Here is a 21,569-nt window from a genome sequence, read left to right as displayed (position 1 = left end):
TGAGCAGTGAAGGCAAGCATGCTAAACACCTTTTTTAACCACCCTGTATACCTGTGACACAAATTTCAAACAATTATGTACCTGAATCCTTAGATCTCTGTATTCTACAACACTACCCAGGATCCTAATATTAATTACATAAGTCTTGCCCTCAGTTTGTTTTCCCAAAATGCATTCATCCAATTTCACTCAATCTGCCACCCCTCAGCCCATTAACCCAATCAATCAGGATATCTTTGTGATCTTATGAGTTGGAGATGCCGGTGTTGGACTGGGGTGAACAAAGTTAAAAATCTCACAACACCAGGTTATAGTCCAATAGGTTTAATTGGAGGCACTAGCTTTCGGAGCACTGGTCCTTCATCAGGTGGTGAAGGACACAATTTTCCTCACACAAAACCATGCTGACTATTCCTAATCATTACTTGCTTCTCCAAACGCACGTAAATCGTATCTTTCAGAATCACCTTCAACAGCCAACCCACCACCAATTTCAGGCTCATAGGTCTATCATTCCCATGCTTCTCCTCACAGCCTTTCTGAAAGATACAACACTAGCCAGCATCCAGCCCTCCGACACCTTCACCCATGATTATAGATGATACAAATATCTTTGCCAGGATCACCGTAACTTGCTCCCTAACTTCCCATAACACCCTGGAACTGTTGGGTCAGGCCCTCAAGATTTATCAACCGTTATAATTTCTAAGACCTCCAGCACTTCGTCTTCTGAAATGTGAACTGTTTTCAAAACATCAATATTTATTTCCCTGAGTTCTCTCACTTCGATTTCTGTCACAACAGTAAATATCAATACAAAATATTAATTTAATATCTTTCCCATCTCTTGAGGTTCAATATAAAGGCCTTGTTGTTTTTTTAAGAGGCCCTACTCTCTCTCTAGTTGCTCTTTTGCTCTTAATGTATTTGTAGAATCTCCTCAGATTATCCTTAGCCTTATATGCCAATGCTATCTCATATTCCCTCCTTGCCTTCCTGACTTCCCTCTTAAGAATGCCCCTACACTCTTTATATTCTTCAAGAGATTCATTTGATCCCAGTTATCCATGTCTAATAAATGTTATTTTTTGTTTTTGACTTAATACCTTCACTGATCCTTTGTTCCTCATTCTTACTAGCCTTAGGTTTCACTCTAACAGGAATATAATGACACTAAACTCTTGCTATAATACTTCTGAAGGCTTTCCACTTGTCAGTCATCCCTTTAACTGCAAACAATCTTCTCCAATCAATGTTTGCAAGTTCTGGTTTCACCATTAAAACTTGCCTCACTCTAATTAAGAACTTTAACTTATATGGAAGGCTTATCCTTTTCTAGTTTAAAACTAATTTATTTTAAATATTTTAAAACGAGTAGAATTATGATCACTAGTCCCAAAGGGTTAACCTCCTAACTGCAGTCACTTGCCCTATTTTAATTCCCAAGAGAAGGTCAAGTTTGCTCATTCTCTAATTGAAACATTTACATACTGATAAAGAAAATTTTCTTGAATACACTTAACAAATTCCTCCCCATCGAAACCTTTAACACTATGGTAGTCCCAGTCAATGTTTGAAAAATTAAAATCCCCTACTATTACAACGCTGTTAATTTTGCATACATCTGAGATCTCTTCATATATTTCCTCTTCTATTTCCCTCTGACTAATGGGGGACCTAGAGTACAATCACATCAAGGTGATTATCCCTTTCTTATTTCTAAGTTCAACCCATATATTTGCACTGGTTGATCCCTCAGAAATATCCTAATTACAGTTGCAATGTTTTCCTTAATCAAAAAATGCCACTGCCTCTTCTCTTTTGTCTCACTTTCTGTCCTTCCTACTTCTAGTAATGTGCTTTCTTGCTGCTACCCACTGGATTGCCACTACTTCTGCATTGCTTTTCTCTCTCCTGTTAGTCTTGGTCATTCACAACCTGTTTCACCAGAAAGGCATAAACAAGATCTCATGGCAACACCATTACTCCAAAAGTTAGCTCTGTTTGGCTATGTCGTTGTTGGAACAAGGGACTGCAAGAATGTTCACATCACCACGTCATGACAGGTGGTGATAACTGCTGCATTGTCCAAACCGGCCTACTACCTCCATCAGCCTGACCCAAAATCATGAGGCAAAATGTGCCGAATTCTCCGTCTGCAGTCACACAGCCCATGCACCTGAAAGTTAAGGACACTGTGAAACAAAAAACAGCATACAGGCTATAGATTCCAAGGTTGTACAGCTGGCATGCAGGGGATAAGGAGGGCCACCAAGTGTCAGACTGAGCCATTTGTCTCAAGCCTGAAAAGTAAAATAGAGATCAAGGCTATAATGATTTTGTACATGGATCCAAACGGAAGCATCAGTTCTTTTGTGATCACAAGCAATAATTTTTGCAGGCACGTGCCCGCTATGAGGAACCTTTCAGGACGCTTGCATTTTACAGAACTTCCAGGTTTCTTGAACGTCTCCTTTCCCATCAGTTCCAGTGCTGCCTCATGGGTAACAAGGCATTCCCCCAGAAGACATGGTTAATGACCTCAGTGCACAACCTTCACACTGATGCTTAACAGTTCTACAATGCAGCCCATTTAGCATTTGAAGATGCATTTCCATTGCCTAGAGTTGATTCTGGTTTGTCAAGGCAGCCAAAGTGCCCCGTTAACACCCTAATAATTATTGTATAACCTTTCTAGGAGAGGCAAGTGCTTGATTGATGCTCTGTATTATTCATGAAACTCTCAATCTGGTCATTATCCAAGTGAACGGAGGTCCAAATTGTCACTAGAAGGTCATCTTTTAACATTAACTTATGACCTGAAAAGAGCAGGCAGGGCCAAATTCTGAAACAACAGTGTCTCAGGGCAACTTACAACAAATTTCTTTTCAACATGAAAATTTGCTTATTGTTGTCATACACAGTCTTTACATTTAGTGTGTGGAAATCATTTCAGCACAGGAAGGTGAGGGGTTAAAATGCAAATATTTTCAAAGCAACATGGATTCTATCCGGCGTACTCTGCACTTTGTCTAAAAGAGTACCACATAAAATTGAATGCCTCAATATCATTTCTGTTTCGCGAAACAGTTCTCCTGAAAAATGTCAGTCACTCGATCAACACATATGAATGGCATGCTGACAGATAAGGCAGAGATCCCTCATGACTATTTGAAATGGCCTTGTTCCATAACGTTGAGCGCAGTTGTCACCTTCATTGTCAAAGAGCACTTTGTGATCAGTTTACAGTGCTACGGATCCAAAGGCAGTCCTCAGCACACTCGCATCATTGCCTTTTGGGCATTTTCAATTTTCTGATCCACATCCTCTTCCACTGGTTTTCTTGCAACCTCAGTCAGTTATAAATTGGAGAGGAAAACCAGCTGCTGAGATTTATCCTGCTTAACTATGCTCCACTCTTCATTTCTCTGTGCTCTCTTGAACCTCTTCCTCCATGAAAACTGCCTGCGAAAACAGTGACCATAGGGAAGGCCATTCTTGCTCTTGATAGGCTTTTCCTTTATGCACGAGTGGGGGATGAAGGAGGTAGTCTTGGAATCTCTCAGTGGTCTCGAACTTTCACAGGCAGTCAGAAACAAGTTTAAGACTGTCTAGGCTTGATGCCAAAAAATGAATTGCTCCAAAAGGCTGTTCCCAACTGCAGTAATTCAAACTTTCAGCAGTCATCAGGCTCAAAAACTCCTTACTTCAGCTAGTCTCAGCTGATCTTGAAAACAGCTGTGCCTTATACCTCTCATTCTAACCGAGCCCATGTGCACTGCCAGCATAAATATAGGACATTCTGGGCTGCAGCATCAGTGGTCCTCATTTTAATACACATTAATTAAAAGCATGAGGGCTCAAGAGCTAGAAATACATGTCCTTCACTTTTCATGCAGAAAACCAGCAGAAACAGTTTCAGCCCCAATTGAGTCTTCTGATTTAAGCAGTGTAGAATTCTGGGTCAATATGTGCTAAACGTAAGTACATATCCATTCCATGGGACATCTCCATGAAGCACTTGGATGACTCTCCACAAAAATAATTTCTTATTGCATCCTTACAACCAGCAAATAGAGATGCTTAGCTCATCAATAATAATTAAACTTTCATGTAGATTGCAGAGAGAAGCAAAGTAATCTGGATTGTAGAAGTTGGACAAAAGAGGCACATATTCTGCCTCAGGAGGCCTATTCCCATTCTAAGGTTTGAATCTGGAACTAAGGTGCATTGCAAGTTATCACGATGGTAAAGCTGCAGTCACTGTTTTACTAGCAGATGGGTCAACCAAGAAATGATGCCAGCCTCACAAACAGCTGGAAGGAACACTGAAGCTGGTACTAATCCCCCACCAAGTATGTTTTTAAACATCTGGCTATTCACAGAACAACACAGAATTGGCTGACCCATAGAAGACAGAGGGTGATGATAGATGGAAAGTATTCAGCCTGGAGCTCTGTGACCAGTGGTGTTCCGCGGGGATTGGTTCCAGGATCTCTGCTCTTTGTGATGTTTATAAATGACTTGGATGAGGAGGTGGAAGGGTGGGTTAGTAAATTTGCCAATGACAAGAAGGTTGGTGGAGCGGTAGATAATGTGGAGGGCTGTTGTAGGTTGCAAAGGGACATTGACTGGGCTGATAAGTGGCAGGTGGAGTTCAATCTAGAAAACCATGCAGTCATTCACTTTGGAAAGCCGACTTTGAATGCAAATTATAGGGTTAAAGGCAGGATTTTTGGCAGTGTGGAGGAACAGAGGGAACTTAGGGTCCATAGTGTGGTGCTGGAAAGCACAACATGTCAAGCAGCATCCACAGAGCAGGAGAATTGATGTTTCGGGCATGAGCACTTCATCAGGAATCTTGCCCGCAATATCGATTCTCCTGCTCCTTGGATACTCCCTGACCTGCTGTGCTTTTCCTGCACCACACTCTCAACTCTGGCCTCCAGCATCTGCAGTCCTCACTTTCTACCATATTAGGGTCCACATCCATAGATCCCTCAAAGTTGCCACATAAGTTGATCGGGTTTTTAAGAAAGCATATGGTGTTTTGGCTTTCTTTAGCAGGGGGATTGAGTTTGAGAGCCACGAAGTTATGCTACAGATCTATAAAGCACTGGTTAGACCACACTTGGAATATGATGTTCAGTTCTGGTCGTCTGATGATAGGAAGGATGTGGAAGCTTTAGAGACGATGCAGAGGTGAATTACCAGGATGCTGACTGGACTGGAGGGCATGTCTTATGACGATGCAGAGGTGAATTACCAGGATGCTGACTGGACTGGAGGGCATGTCTTATGATGAAAGTATGAGGGAGTTAGGGCCTTTCTCTTTGGAGCGAAGAAGGATGAGGAGGCTTGATAGGGGTGTACAGGATGTCGAGAGGCACAGATAGAATGGATAGCCAGAGACTTGATCTCATGGTGGAAAGGTCTATCACTAGGGGCATAATTTTAAGGTGACTGGAGGAAGGTGTAGGGGCGATGTCAGAGGTAGGTTCTTTCTATCGACAGCAATGGGTGAGTGGAATGCACTGGCAACAGTGGTACTGGAGACATTTAAGGCACATGGAAGATAGTACAATGAAAAGTATGTTGGTTAGTCTGATCTTAGAATAGGATAAAAGGACGGCACAACATCGAGGGCCAAAGGGCCTGTGCTGTGCTGTACTGTTCTATGTCTTATGTTCACACAGGGAGAGGCCCTGTGAACTGAATGGTAAGAAAAATACACAATAGCAAATACACACTCAGAATGAGTGGTTTTCATTACATTCTGCGAGCTATCACTGGATATTAGAGAACAGAACATCTTACAGGAGGCATGTTTTGGTGCAAAGGGAATTTTAAGGAATTGGTTTAATTTTGGTTGAGTTTTACAAACATAAAATGATCCAGATTATAAGGGGCAACTTAAATTTTGAAACTACCCAGTTTCTTTTTTAACATAAGTCAGTTTGTGGTCTGATGCCAAACAGTTTCTAGTGTGAAGTTTCTGAGCAGAACTGATTCCCACATCTTACATAGAATGTTGGTAACTTATTTTCTCATTAGGACAGGAATGAGTACTCAGACCTCTACAGTCTCCAGTGGGTAGAAGCAGCAACCACATTTATACTGAATCAGCGTCTGCACTGTTAAACTGTGATCCATGTTGTTCTCCACCGCCCCTCAACATTCCAAAGCAACAGATGCAGCACAAAGTACAGCATATTTTGGATAAGACATAGCTGTTCACACATTTGACAGTGTTTGCATGGGCAACAGATGCACAATAGGTAACAGAAAAAGTAGGGCAGGTCGCATACATCTTCAGTCAGTGCATATTCCACAACAGAGTGAGGTTTCAGGATAAAATATGTTCTCATTGAGAGAGATTTACCAGTCTTACCTTCTCCCCAGGGAGCAGAAATTCCACAGGGGTCTTCCCCTACGGTGTTGGTGGAAATAATAAAGAACTGGTGAGGAGGCCATTTACACCAATAATACAGAACTGGTGGGAAGGCCATTTGCACCAATACTACAGAACTGGTGGAAAGGCCATTTATACCAACTCTCTGGAGTTTCAACATAACAGTTATTATGATAATTATCCAGAAAACCTCGGAGCACAATCTACCCCCAAATGTCTCAATCAGGGCTTCCCAAAGTGAGAGACAAAGTGTGGGATCAGGAGTGACACCTTTTTAGCTGAAGACTCCAAGACGCAGTGGTACCTGTGGAGACCTAAGAGTGAGGCTCCCTTAAATTCTCACATTTTTAATGGTGTGCAGGTCTAAACCGGCTTAATTCTTGATCTGAAAATCCAATGAAAACATGGGTGTTTTTTACTTAAAGACCCTGCCACCTAAATGTTTCACCCTGATCGCAGAATCACCATCAAGCCCCGCCCACTCTCTTCCTCCAGCCCTGCTCTCCTAGCTCTCCATACCATTGGGCCATGACAATTTTTAAGCCAAAAAACAGTGTTACAATAGGAACCACTCTCCCTCTTTCTAGAAATCCACTTAATTTTCTCTTAAACCGATTAATGCAGTTATCTTCAGCGGTGTTTTCTGGTAACTTATCTCTCTTCAGAGTGCAAAAATTCCACCAGCCTTCCTTTTAAAATCGCCTTCCAGATATTTAATACAAAATAGGAGCCTAAGATATTGAGAAATTTGAAATCCAATATCAGATTAGATTCCGAACTGTGGCATAATAAGTTTTTTTTTTAAATAATGCTGGTGAGTTAATTATTAACATTGATCACTTTCATAAACAGTTTAATTTCACTTCAAAAACAATGGGAGAAGACATTAAAATTGTTATCAATTTCTCAAAAGGAAAATCAACAGGGATATTTTTCCTGTTGTTTCTTTCCAATGGACTGTACTGGAAGTTACTTTTTATTATTTCCAGCAGTTATGCTTCATTTCCCATTCTGAGGCACAAATATTCCAGCACAGACCTCACTCTGATTAAGCACAATAATGTAGCACCTAACACCATTTCGCACATCCACATCTGGGGCTCATTGCTTGCTGGCAATCAATGTGGTGTACTGAAGCTGAATAATAATGCATTTTCAAAATTATCTCCCTCGACATGGTTAAAAAAAATCTAATTTACAAAGAAATGCTTGAAAGAGATCTTGATGGTAATACTCTTCAAACATGTTTTAATTAATCATTAATGTTTTTCTGGAAATTAATCAAAATTAAAAATCAAGTCAGTTTTTTGTTGCAGAATGTCCACTGGGCTACTCATCACATAGGAAATGAATCACTAAATTATTTGACCTCATTTCCTGCATTTGACTATGCAGTGCAACACTGTCTATTAAAATGTTACAGTCTGACAGTGAATGGAAAATCATGTATCCAATTCCTTTCTAGTTGAAATTGCATTACCTCTGGCCAATTTGTAGTTCCACTTCATTTACATTTTCTTCCTCATTTAAACAAAGCATCACTTTTACTGCATTGAGGTCAATTGGACGTGTAAATGTGAATTGTATGTTAAATGATTAAAAACCTGTTACTGGAATAATTCCACAGAGGCCAGGATCCTGACACCAAGTCACCCTTTTACTTTTACACATGGGAAGCCCTTGACACTGATCCAACTCCTTGAGAGCCAGCTCACAGAGTGAGCAGAACCTCTGACGCTCTTGTTTATATCTGGCAGCCAGGGCTCCCTGATTGGGGCTGTTACCTGGTCCAATCGGGGAATTTATATTCTGAGGTCCACCTGGCAAATCTTGCTACAAGCACTATAGTTACTCTTCTATAACAAGCAAATTATTACAAAGTTTAAAATATAAATACTAAACTTTAAAATGTGTCCATGAAAAATGTTTCCATTATTTGAACAGGTGAAGCAGAGGAACTGGAGTAGGCAGTCGAGCCTGTTCTACTGTTCAATGAGGTCATGGCTGATCTGTGGCCTAACTCCATATACATGCCTTTTGGTTTATATCCCATCATACCTTTGCTTAACAAAAAAAACTTGGATTTAAAATTAACAACTGCATTCACTGCCATTTGTGGAAGAGCTATTCCAAACCTCTTCCACCCTTTGTGTATAGAAGTGCTTCATAACATCTCTCCTGATCAGTTTGGCCCTGATTCTCAGACTATGGCCCCCAGTTCTAGAACCTCCAACCAACGGAAATACTTTATTGACTATGTCTTTTCCTGTTAATATCTTGAAGACTTCAATCAGATTATCCCTTTACCTTCTAAATTCTAGAAAAGACAAGCTTAATTTGTATAATCTCTCCTCATTACTTAACCCCCAAAGTCTAGGTACTGTTCTTGCAAGACTATGTTGTACTCCCTCCAAGGCCAATACATCCTTCCTAAGGTGTGGGGCCCAGATCTGTGCTCAGTATTCCAAGTGGTATCTAACCACAGTTTTGCATAACTGTCACATAACTTCTGAATCTTTTTACTCCAGTCCTTTAGATATGGAGGCCAGTGTTTCATCAGCTTTCTTGATCATTTCTGTATCTGTTCGTGAAATTTTGAAGATCTCGCCACATAAGGCCCCAAATGTCTTTGGAAATCCACTGTATTTAAATTTACACCATCCACAAAGTACCTTGATCTACCCGTTATCAATCCAAAATGGATAACCTCATAGCAGAAAGAAATATTTTGGTGCATTGGAAATGGGGTTTTCTTTGAAGTCTCACAAAACCTATTCACTTACACTGATTTAAAATCAGACCCAGTATTTTGCCATCTGATCATTGAATCATAAGGAGTGACTTTTCTCAGACACTGAACAATGGCAGGTCAGTTGGGAAAATATGGAGAGATTCGAAAGATGAGGCTCTTGATGTCAATACAAAATGTTCGATTCTCCAACTAAATTTCTAGCAGTGAGACAGAGACTTGCAGTACGACCCAGAAAGAGCACACCAAACACTCCTGAAGTGCAGCGTTCTGTACATCTGGAGCAGTCAAAGCAAAGATGTAATGGACTCTGATCAGCTGGGAGAGTCTTCTCTGGAGGCAGCTGAGGACATTGAGCAGGAGAGCTTGGAACAACAACAAACCAGACAGGGCTTAACAGATACTGGGTTGGAATAGGTGTGAGCTGAGAGCAATATCATTCATTGACTATAAACTTGTTTTTGTTCAAAAGACACATAATGCCGTTTTGTTCCCAAAAGCACTTATTTGTCTTTTCATCATCTTTCCTGTTGTTGAATAGAACTGACCGCTTCCAACAATTTGAAGCCTGTCCAATACGTGACGCTCACACATTGAACAATGAGATGATGGTAGGCTACATTGAGCCTTGGGGAAAAGTAAACCCCACCCACAGACAGCGTTTGAAGAACTAGGTGGTCAGGAATTTGTTAAGTGTGTACTAGAACATTTTCTAATTCAGTATGTGGATGTACCAACGAGAGAAGGTGCAAAAAGTGACCTACTCTTGGGAAATAAGGCAGGGCAGATGATTGAGGTGCCGGTGGGGGAGCACTTTGGGGCCAACGACCATAATTCTATTAGTTGTAAAATACTGATGGATTCGGATAGACCAGATCTGAAAGTTCTAAGTTGGAGGAATGCTAATTTTGCCGGTATAAGGCAAGAACTTTCAAAAGCTGATTGGGCGCAGATGTTCACAGGTAAAGGGACGGCTAGAAAATGGGAAGCCTTCAGAAATGAGATAACAAGTCCAGAGAAAACATATTCCTGTTAGAGTAAAAGAAAAGGCTGGTTGGTGTAGGGAATGCTGGATGACTAGAGAAATTGAGGCGTTGGTTAAGAAAAAGAAGGAAGCATATGTAAGGTATAGACAAGATAGATTGGATGAATCCTTAGAAGAGTATAAAGGCAGTAGGAACATACTTAAGAGGGAAAACAGGAGGGCAAAAAGGGGACATGAGATAACTTTGGCAAATAGAGTTAAGGAAAATCCAAAAGGTTTTTACAAATACATTAAGGACAAACGATAACTAGGGGGAGAATAGGGCCCCTCAGCAAGGTGGCCTTTGTGTAGAGCCGCAGGAAATGGGGGAGATAATAAACTGGTATTTTGCATCAGTGTTTACTATGGAGAAGGACATAGAAGATATAGAATGTGGGGAAATAGATGGTAATATCTTGAAAGATGTTCATATTACAAAGAAGGAAGCGCTGAAATGTTTTGAAATGCATAAAAGTGGATAAATCCCCAGGACCTGATCAGGTGTACCCTAGAACTCTGTGGGAAGCTAGGGAAGTGATTGCTGGGCCCCTGACTGAGATATTTGTATCATTGATAGTCAGAGGTGAGGTGCCGGAAGACTGGGGATTGGCTAACGTGGTGCTACTGTTTAAGAAAGGTAGTAAGGACACGCCAGTGAACTATAGACCCATGAGCTTGACATCAGTGGTGGGCAAGTTGTGGGAGGGAATCCGGAGGGACAGGAAGCATGCGTGTTTGGAAAGGCAAGGACTGGTTAGGGATAGTCAACATGGCTTTGTGCATGGGAAGTCATGTTTCACAAACTTGATTGAGTTTTTTGAAGTAATAATGAAGGGGATTGATGAGGGCAGAGTGGTCAGGCGTTTAACAAGGTTCCCATGGAAGACTGGCTAGCAAGGTTAGATATCATGGAATACTGTGAAAGCTAGCCATTTGAATACAAAATTGGCTCAAAGGCAGAAGACAAAGGGTGGTGGTGGAGGGTTGTTTTTCAGACTGGAGGCCTGTGACCAGTGGAGTGCCACAAGGATTGGTGCTGGGTCCACTACTTTTCGTCATTTATATCAATGATTTGGATGTGAGCACAAGAGGTATAGTTATTAAGTATGCAGATGACACCAAAATTGGACAGTGAAGAAGGTTATCTCAGAGTAGAATGGGATCTTGATCAGATGGGTCAATGGACTGAGGAATGGCAGATGATGTTTAATTTAGATAAATGTGAGGTGCTGCATTTTGGGAAAGCAGATCTTAGCAGGACCTATATTCTTAATGGTAAGGTCCTATCGGAAGGATGTTGTGAAACTTGAAAGGGTTCAGAAAAGATTTACAAGGATGTTGCCACGGTTGAAGGATTTGAGCTACAGAGAGAGGTTGAATAGGCTGGGGTTGTTTTCCCTTGAGTGTTGGAGAGTGAGGGGTGACCTTGTAGAGGTTTATAAAATCATGAGGGGCATGGATACAATAAATAGACAAAGTCTTTTCCCTGAGGAAGCGAGGAGTCCAGAACTATAGAGCATAGGTTTAGGGTGAGAGGGGAAAGATATAAAAGAGACCTAAGAGAGTGGTACGTGTATGGAATAAGCTGCCAGAGGAAGTGATGGAGGCTAGAACAATTGCACCATTTAAAAGGCATCTGGATGGATTTATGAATAGGAAGGGTTTGGAGGGATATGGCACATGGGACTAGATTAGGTTGGGATATCTGGTCAGCATGGACGTGTTGGATGAATGGTCTCCTTCCATGCTGTACAACTCTCTGACTCTACGTGCAGCTTGATCCTTGTAGCTGCAGTTACAATCACGGTCAATCAGACAGGTGATGTAAAATGGCAATTCTTTTATCAATGGAAGCTTGTATTTGCAATGATGTATCTCTCATGTCACCTATGAGCCCTGAGAAGGCTCCTCTCCCACTAGCTTCCCTATGAAGCATAGCACTGGGCTGGCAGTGCAGGAGCTTCGGCAGGACTAGGCCTTAAATATGATTTTGTGCTGGAAACCCCTGGGGATCTCAACATTGACAAGTACTTCTGCCATTGCTGAGGGCATGATAGTATAAACTAGAGACATGGTGCATGCACAAATGAAGTGAGCAGCAGGGAATTATGTAAGATAAGTTCGAGAGAAACCCTCCATGAAACTCCCCAAAATTACCATGAAGCTGATTGTTTTTGGTAAAATTCAACCCAAGGACCACATAGTGCAGAAGGAAGCCATATGGCCCATTGAGTCCAAATCACCTGTCTGAGTAATCGAGTTAGCCTCATTTCTCCACTCTATCCCTGTAGCCTTGCAAGTTTCCTTCCCCCAAGTGCCCGACAAATTTCCTCCCTAAATTAATTGCCTCTGCTTCTACCAATGCCATAGGGCAACAAAACCCAAGTCCTTCCCATTTACTGCATTAAAAAACTTCATCCTCACATGTACTGTGCATCACTTGCCCAAATCTTTAAAGTTTTGCTTTGTCTATCCTACTCAAACCTGCTAACATCGTGTAGACCCACCAGCAGATCTTCACTCAAGTTTCTTTGTTCCAAGGAGAGCAATTCCAGCTTCACCAATCTAACTTCATGGCAAAAATTCTTCATCCCTGGAGCCATTTTGAGAAATCTTCTCTGCACCCTTACTTTTACCATCACATCCCTCCTATACAGTGGTGAGCAGAACTCGACACTCTATTTATGACTTTAGCAGAACTTTGCAAAGATTCAGCATAACGAGTCTGCTTTTGCATTCAATTTATCAAGTCCAATATTAAGTTTTTTTAGAAAAAAGGAAAATACTTTCATTTCACTGTGACAAACAAATGTTTTAAAGAAATCTTGATGATATAATCTCATGTCAAGCTAAGAGCTTTCCAATAAACAACTGCCAACACTCCCCATGAGGGGCCAATTGAAACACTGCACATTCCAAACAGCACAAGTAACAATAACATGGTTTTAGCGATGGAGTCTAAGGTGTACGCATTTATAGGACAGTGGAAGAACTGTAATGCTCTTTGTCAAAGAGTGTAACTGAATATTTTAATTTTCAGCAGTGACAGATTTAAAACTAAGATTAGTATTCTTGAACATAGATACATTCATGAAATGCCAAGCCCTACATTCGACAATTCCACAGTGCCAAGATTTGGTATTACAATACACATATGGCACAATCAATGCTACATTATAGGAGAGATATCAGTGGAGTTATTAATTATTTCAGGTTCAAGGATCAAGGTTACGTTTAACTCTTGAGACATTATAATATATCCATACCTGCTCCTGGTGCCAGTAACCAACTGTAGAGGTATCCAGCTGCTTGTGAATAGTACAACACCAGACTACGTTGATTATTGATGGCCTCCAGAATCTGGTCAATTGTGACAGGAGTCAATGGGTCAGATTCTTGCTGTCCAGTTTGCCTTTCTACTAAGAGATCAGCAAATGCCCTTGTTCTTCCCCTCTCTGCTACTGCTAATGCCTCATCGTGACGACCTAACAACAAGATTATAAAAAAGCAAAATATATGAGGAAGAAATCTGTAATTTAAGATAAATATATACTTCATCTAATTTAAAAATATACAGTACTTTGCTTACATATGACAAGGACATTATCCACATGTTGTGTAAAATATTTTGATTTAAAGAAGTTTCGCTATCCTGATACCCTCAATTCCGTACACATGATTATCTCCAAAAATATGCTCTATAAAGTGGATAGTAATTGTTTGTGAAAGGTAAATTTGCAATTAGATTTTTTGTTAACTGAATACCTTTACTCAGAATTCCCATATTATTTACAGTATTATCTTCATAATTCCTTAAGTAGTATCTAATGTTGATTCACCACTTATTTTGGTTGTCTCAAAACTGCAACAGAATAAACTATAAACTGCAAATCTTTGGAAACAGACAAGCATGAAATTTTGCAAACAACTTTTAATTTTCGGAATTCATATGCTTCCTATGGTCACCGAGGTAATAATGGTATCAAGAGGGAATGGAAACCATTCATTTTCATAAACAAATATTCTCAGGTCAGGTATGGCATTTTAGACACATAGCTGAGTTCAAAGCTCCAGAGAATCCATACTGTATGAAATGACATCTTCTATTTATACGTACAGCTATATCAGAATAAAATTGCCAATTAAAGGAAAATGATCTTGCATTTCAAACTGGGACATCAAGCCGTCCAAAGGTGCTTTACTGTCAATTAGTTTCATTTTGAAATGCAATCATTGTCATGTATAGGCAACAATGACAGCCAATTTGCACAAATGAAGGTCCCACAAGATATTGAAATGAACAAGCAGATTAATTTGTTTTAGTGGTGTTTTCTTATTAAGGATAGCAGAGTGGAGCCCTGCACTGGATTTATCAAATCATGGTGGCACATAGTGATATGTGGATTTATGTATTATCTGATCCACTGGTCCCAATCTCAGCTGCACTGCACCATGCAAAGTAATGCTTCCTTATTGTGTTGAACTAAATATCACAAGGAATGCTGTGCTGACCCAGTAAAGGCACAGGCCAGGCCATGCTCACTTTTACTGACTGTTAGCTATTGCCTGAGAATTAAAAAAAGTCTTATAATTAAAAAAAATCTTTGCCAGTGTGCCAGGAATTGATTCCACTCGGGACATTCTGGAACTTTACTTACCCAGACTAACCAATACACGTTGTAAAGCTTGGTAGGATGATGTTTGAAGGTCAAACAATGAAAGCTTATAATCCGTGCTATGCTGTGCTTCATGACGTATATTTTCAAATAAGGCAGATGCTCTATAAAGCTGAAATGATAAAAGATGCTGAGTGAATATTATAAGTAATCTACCATGAGCCGAGTATGTGCATCAAAGCATCTTTCATTGGCATAGACAAGTATGTTGAATCCTTCCAACATGTGCAGGTGGGAAACTCAAAAGAAATTCTGGTCAGCCATATATTGGGAAGAGGTTACAGCATCTAACTTCACCATCCATTGCTCCAGCCTATAGAATGTATATCAAAGTGTTTCTGTAACACATTAAGACCAACATTTCTTGAGGTCTTAAAGATTACTGTGAGCTTTATGAGACTTACATGCATTCACAGATAACAACTAATATTGTCCTTCCTTTCATTTTCCTGTGATTATATAAACAGAATATAATTCACATAGACTTTTAAAAATCTCTGGTACATCAGTTGTGATTGAACAATAAAAGGTTGGAGCAAATATTTGCGAAGTGTTTATTGCATTAAAACCTGTTTACGATGTTAATTTTACTTTTTTTATATAAAGGAACAAGCAATAGAAATGAAAAGTAAATACGACTTCTGAAAATTTGGCTCTCAGTTTGTGGAATCCCCACCCCTAAAGGTTATGATCCATCTTTGGTGTAAGTGTCAGGTACCTGGTGTTGTGCCTCTTCAAGGTTTCTGCTGACCCACAGCGAAAGGCCCAGTCGATGTCTAATTTTAGCCTCATCCTCTCTGCGGCCAAGCTGCTCTGCCAGCCTCAGTCCTGAATAAGAAAGATGAAGCTTACATGAGGCGCCACCAAAGCATTTACCAAGTGCTAATTGGAAAACTAACTTGCATTGGAGATTTTAGATTCCAAAAGATGTCACAACTGAACCAGAAGAAATTTAATTCACACGTAAAAGAAAATTAAGCACTTACATTTCTGTAACAACATACATGAATGTGAATTTTAGAACATTACGCTATGAGAAAAACAAAGGAAACTAAATTAGGTCTTCTTGAAGGAAAATCACTACTGTAATATTTAAAATAGTGCAGAGAATTTGGATGAAGTTCTCATTTCCACTGGATCTCTCACTGTAATTTGCAGATGATCTAAAACCAAAGCAACAATTTCACTCATTGAATATATTTACAATGTCTCAAAAGCACTTTCATCATTGCAGAGCAGTCTATTTTAAAAGAACTAACTTTGCCAAAGATCATCTGCAGACATTGCCAGCTGGAACCAGGTTGTGGGGTCCACAAAGGCCAAGCTGAACCAAATATTGAGTTTACAAGCCTGAATTGTGCAATACTAGTATAAATATAGGAAACTCAAGTAAATGTTATGTATGGGGACATGAAGCTACACAACTGAAAAGCAAAGGGTTTTCACACATTTATCTCAGAAACAGTAAAGACCAAAGGAAACTGTGCTTATGATGGTCTCAACAGAAATGATGCAAATATCCTCAAACAAAATCAACCCGATTCTCTGTACTTATGACAAAAGGTTCCAGGAAATTCAAGGTTGGTGCGACAAAACCATATTTAAAGTTGCTCTTAATCTCCACCAAATTTGATGAGTCATTAATTGCTTAGAGAACACATTTTGCAATGTTAATTTAAAAATAGCAATACCAAAATCAATGGGCATTGCATCAGATATTCTACTTTCCTGGGAGAAGGAGAGGTGTTAAGACAGAAAACATCAGAGATCATATATAAATGAACGAGAGCACATACCTTCCTGTAAATACATGACAGCCTGTGAGTAGTTCTGTAAGGCATGGTGTGTTCTCCCGAGGCTGCTGTATGCAATAGTTTTGGCCACTAAGTCATTCATCTGGGCAGCAATACTCAGATGCTGCTCCTGATACATTACAGCTCGTTCATAATTTCCCAAAGATTCATAGGTCAATCCGAGGTTACCATAGGCACGACCTTGACATGTAGGGTTATTGGTTTCCTCTGCAATCTCTAAATCAAGCTGATGGTACTGCAGTGAAGTTTCATATTCCGCCATCTGTTGGTAAACTCCGCCAAGACCACAGGCAGCATCACTCTCCAGAATTCGATTCTTCATCTCACGGGCAATGTTTAGTTGGCGTTCAAGGCAAGAAATGGCCTGTTCATAGTTTCCTAGCTGGCTGTGTAAGCTGCCAAGCTCCCCATAAGCTTGGGCTTTGTTGGATGATTCTCCAAGTTCATGGGCTACTACCAATCTCTTTTCAAAACACACAAGAGCTTGCTGAAGGTTCCCCATCGCCCTGTGCAAATAAACAAATTCAGTTCAAACAACATGTAGGATCAACGAGTTTTTATGGTCAGATTTTAAAACAGATTTTTTTTTGTAATTTTGAATATCCTTTTCATTTCAATTGTTTCATTTGATTTCATGTACTTTCATGTTGAGGAGATTGGGTAATAAGAATTTGACAATGAAGAATTAGTGTAAAGGAGCCATAAAATTACAAAGGATGCAAGAGAGATATAAAAAAACCAGGAGACCTGTGATAGATGCACCAAAGCACACGTGAGATGTAACATCAAAAATCAATGGTGAAAATATCTTCTGTTTACCCATGCAGCCGAAATGCGCTTACAGCAATAAGCCTTTGACTTTGCTGCAGCTAACACTGGTAATGCACCTTCTACATGCCCAACCCATAAAATATAAAACTGTAAAATATATCACATGATAAACTTCCTGCTGATTCCCTGAAAAGTTATTTCTTGAAATATCTGCAGAAAAATCAGATTTAAGCTCCTTCTAACATATTCACTGCACTTTACCTGCAAACACTGAATAGATTTAAAAATTAACACTGAAACAAAGGAGATTCAACCACTCCAATTCTTTGACTCATGATATATGACATTATCATGTGAAACTTACTGTGAAATTAAATGCTTGCTATTGTGCAACTGTATTCTGTATATCCTAGGGATATATAGAAACAAACTTAATAAATCATAAAATGTTTACAACACAACATTTCAGAGTTCTGTGAGATTCTTATTTTCCTTCTGCTCAGCGTATTAAAATGCCCTGGGCATAGACAAACTCCACCACATTCCAAAATGCGTATTTCTCCAATAAGCTATTACATAACAATGTAATGTTTCAGACAGGAACAGCATAAGGCAATTATTCTGTCCAACACTATCATTACATTTGTGATGATAGTCAACTAACTGTTTGTTCCTTATTAACATCCATTGCCTTTCTGAATTTTCTAATAACTCTTCATGTTTGACATCATTGTTAAAGCTGACTGATTATTCAGAAACAAAAATGAACAGGAATATAGTTAATTTAAAGTATTGGGTGTATTTGTACACTTAAATAGCTCACAGTAGACAGCTACTTTATTCTTCACAGTCTGAGTGCCTCTTAGATTTATTCTTCTACAACCTTGACATTTCTGGATCACCCCATGACACTTCATTCTTGTCTGGAAAGTGAGCGTGTTAAGTTCACATGACAACGACAGTATTCTGCTGGTGACAGTGACCATTTGGAGATCTACAGGCTTGCGGGCTTTTATGGTCTCAATCACCATTTTTATCATGCAGGCACTGGCAGACTGAAACACTCAGATGATGCCATAAACACTGATGCCTTCAGTGAGTGAGCTTCTATTTAATATCCCCTTTAAATGCCCCATTCATTTCCTACCATGCCGTGCCATGTCTTCAATGATTTTCTAACCCATTATATTACCTGAACATGTACACCTAAAGCAGTCAGTCCTCCCAAAAAAGCTTCATCAGGTTGACACCAACAACAGTACTTAAAACATGACAGTGTGGATAGATCATAATATTTGCTGGTCACTAGAGACATTTCAATGTAGGTCATGGCATGAATTTAATTTGTGAAAATAGAAGAAACAGTGAACACAGGCTAGCATATTGGAAGCTGTCAGCTCAACATACCTTGTACATCTGGAGGTCATCAGGAGGTTGGGACAAATGAAAGGGCACTTAGTCCAGATTTCAGTTTCGTAAATTTAGACTAAGACGATCACTGCTCTTTGAACATAATTGAGGATTTGCTCACAATGTACCCTTTAATATAAAATTCAATCATTCTACCCCAGCAAGCACGGTCATTATTCATTCTAACCTTTTCTTTTCATAACAATTATTCAGTTACAGTTGGATACTCAATACTTTCCTCAAGCTCTGCTTCACTCAGCGTTATATCTTAATAATCATTTATAAATGCCAGTCACCAAAGATTAATTCTTACCAGTGACTCAAGTAACTCACAGAACATTAAGTGATGTCACATATAGCAGCTATGCTATTCTTTGATAAAACTGGTTAAATTATTTCTTCAATATTAAATGATCATTGTAACAGAACTGTTATGTTATAGAAAACAAGATAACCAATTGTGCCTGCAAGTTTTTGAACTTGTGTTAAATTACAGACCTGCATGAATGCCACTAATATAAATAGATAGGTGGGCTTACAGTAATAGGATATGCTAGAGTGATTTAGATCAGGGTCCCTGCCTGTCAGTCACACTATGACAGGGCTGTACTATTGGAGGATCAGTCAATTGGTCCAGCAACACAAGCAGGCTGTTGTAGTGTCAGCCAGACATAGGACTCTACTATGACCGTACTGCACTCTTAAGGGCTAATCAGTCACAGTGACAAAGGTGCACTGTTATAGAGTCAGTCAGTCAGGAAGGTAATCCTGCTAACTTGTGACAGAGCTTTGTTGTTGAGGCATATCTGTGAGCCATACAGTAACATTCAGTGATGCTCTGAGGTCAATCAGTTGCCCAATAACAAGACTGCATTGCACAAAATTGCAAAACAATAAATTTCAACAGTTGGTTTCCAAAACCAAAGCAACTGATGAATCACAAGCTGCTGACAGCACTTCACTCCATGCTCTGAGCTACCTGCAGTTGGACTGCACAGCAATACAACTCCAATTGTTTTACTTCTTCCTGCTGGCCTTCATTATTCATAGACTATCCAGTTAAAATAATCTCCAGAGGGAAATATTACTCAGAAGAATTACAAAATACCTTTGTAATCAAATACTACAAATAATGTGTCACAGCTGGGGCCATCTTTAAACAGTAAATGCCTCCATTATGAATAGTGCAATGCAACAAGAAAAATAGCACTTTCACTCTATACTGCTTCCTCTCAATTAGAATAATCTAATCTAATTAGAATAATCCTCTCAATTAGAATAATCTAATTTCATGCTCATGTGTGAAGATTAAGGAAAATTAGGTTGCAAGTGAATTCGATCTGCAGCTCCAATTGAATTTTTGATGTTTAGAAATGCCATGCACTGAAAAGTTCCTGTCAGAAAAACATGTGGGTGGAAATGCTGTTGAATATGTGATCTCTCTTGTGTTAACCTTCAAAAGATTAATTATTGATGTAATACCCAGTCAGGACTGAGACTTTAACAGGACTGATTATCTCAATCATGGCCCAGTGCAGAACATGAATACAGCTAAGAATTCCTTCTCACTTCTGTTCTGTTAATGAGACTGGTTTCTCTTGTCTCCATGACAGAATCTGGCTCTCCTCCACAGCAGCCAGTATCCTAACCTACATTCTGAAGTGTGGAAGACGGAAAGCCAGCCAGGAGAGCTGAGCCTGAGAGGAACAAAAGCATTGATGATGGTTTCAAAAGCAAATAAACTGAAGCACTTGCAAAGAAAAGCCATGTTACAGATGCTGAAATGGGCAGCCATTATGGTGGAAATGATGTCAGCCAGTGTCAAAAAGTGTTCCAAGGTTGCCCATTGTCAGCCAGGGAAGCAAACAGAAATTGTGCATGGGAACATCCTAAAGGAAAAGACTGAAAATAATTACACAGTCAAATAGGGAAACCAAATTTCTTATATCTGCTTCTCTCTGAGCAATGGAATAATGGGTTAAAGTTGAGGAATGCCAATTTATCTGCAGGCTTTTCCCTCTATTAATAATCTATCTTGCAGTTTGCATCCTCTTACACCCCTTCCAAAGATCATGTAATTGAATGAAATTCTAATCCTTAAAAATGTTATTTGAGATTGGATAGACTTCGAATTATGAAGAAATTATTCAAAGATTTGCAGCCATCATTTGGACTTTTCAACTTTCTCCCTTTTAATTTGAAGGGACCTGATTCTTTTAAGGAGTATTCTTCAACAAATGCCAATTCCTACCCACCATTAATACTTCATGCATGGAATGAGATATCAAGTGTTGGAAGTTTATTCCATTAAAACAGACAACACAGTGAAATTCAATCTTGTTTTTTTCCAACATTCACACATACAAACTCCAGCGTAGGCATATCAGTCATAGAGTCATATTGCACAGAAACAGACCCTTTGGTCCAACCAGTCCATGCCGAACATAATGCCAAACTCAACTAGTCCCAACTGCCTGCTACTGGCCCATGTCCTTCCAACCTTTTCTATTCATGTATCCATCCAAATGTCTTTTAAATGTTGTAAGTGTACCCACATCCACCACTTCCTCAGGAAGTTCATTCCACACTCGAACCACACTGTGTAAAAATATTGCCTCTTACGTCTTTTTTAAGTCTCTCTCCTTTCACCCTAAAAATGTGCCCTGAAGTCTTGAAATTCCCCATTCTAAGGAAAAGGCAACTCCATCAACTC

At 39.6% G+C, this 21,569-nt stretch overlaps 1 protein-coding gene across 5 annotated transcripts in view; it reads right to left on the bottom strand.

Moving 5' to 3' along the window:
- Window positions 1-21,569, bottom strand: part of ttc28 (tetratricopeptide repeat domain 28) — a 751,433-nt gene that overhangs the window by 175,420 nt on the left and 554,444 nt on the right. For all 5 annotated transcript variants that reach the window (XM_060843565.1, XM_060843568.1, XM_060843566.1 and 2 more), the window contains 4 exons: window positions 16,658-17,181; window positions 15,580-15,689; window positions 14,844-14,973; window positions 13,452-13,670 (listed from right to left, as the gene is read on the bottom strand). In XM_060843565.1, coding sequence (XP_060699548.1) covers window positions 13,452-13,670; window positions 14,844-14,973; window positions 15,580-15,689; window positions 16,658-17,181 — 983 coding nt within the window. The remainder of the gene's footprint in view (window positions 1-13,451; window positions 13,671-14,843; window positions 14,974-15,579; window positions 15,690-16,657; window positions 17,182-21,569) is intronic.

Source organism: Hemiscyllium ocellatum, chromosome 24 (genome assembly GCF_020745735.1).
Source record: "Hemiscyllium ocellatum isolate sHemOce1 chromosome 24, sHemOce1.pat.X.cur, whole genome shotgun sequence".
Lineage (NCBI taxonomy): Eukaryota > Metazoa > Chordata > Chondrichthyes > Orectolobiformes > Hemiscylliidae > Hemiscyllium > Hemiscyllium ocellatum.
The sequence above is the reverse complement of the archived record's forward strand: the minus strand, read 5'-3'. Positions and strand labels throughout refer to the sequence as shown.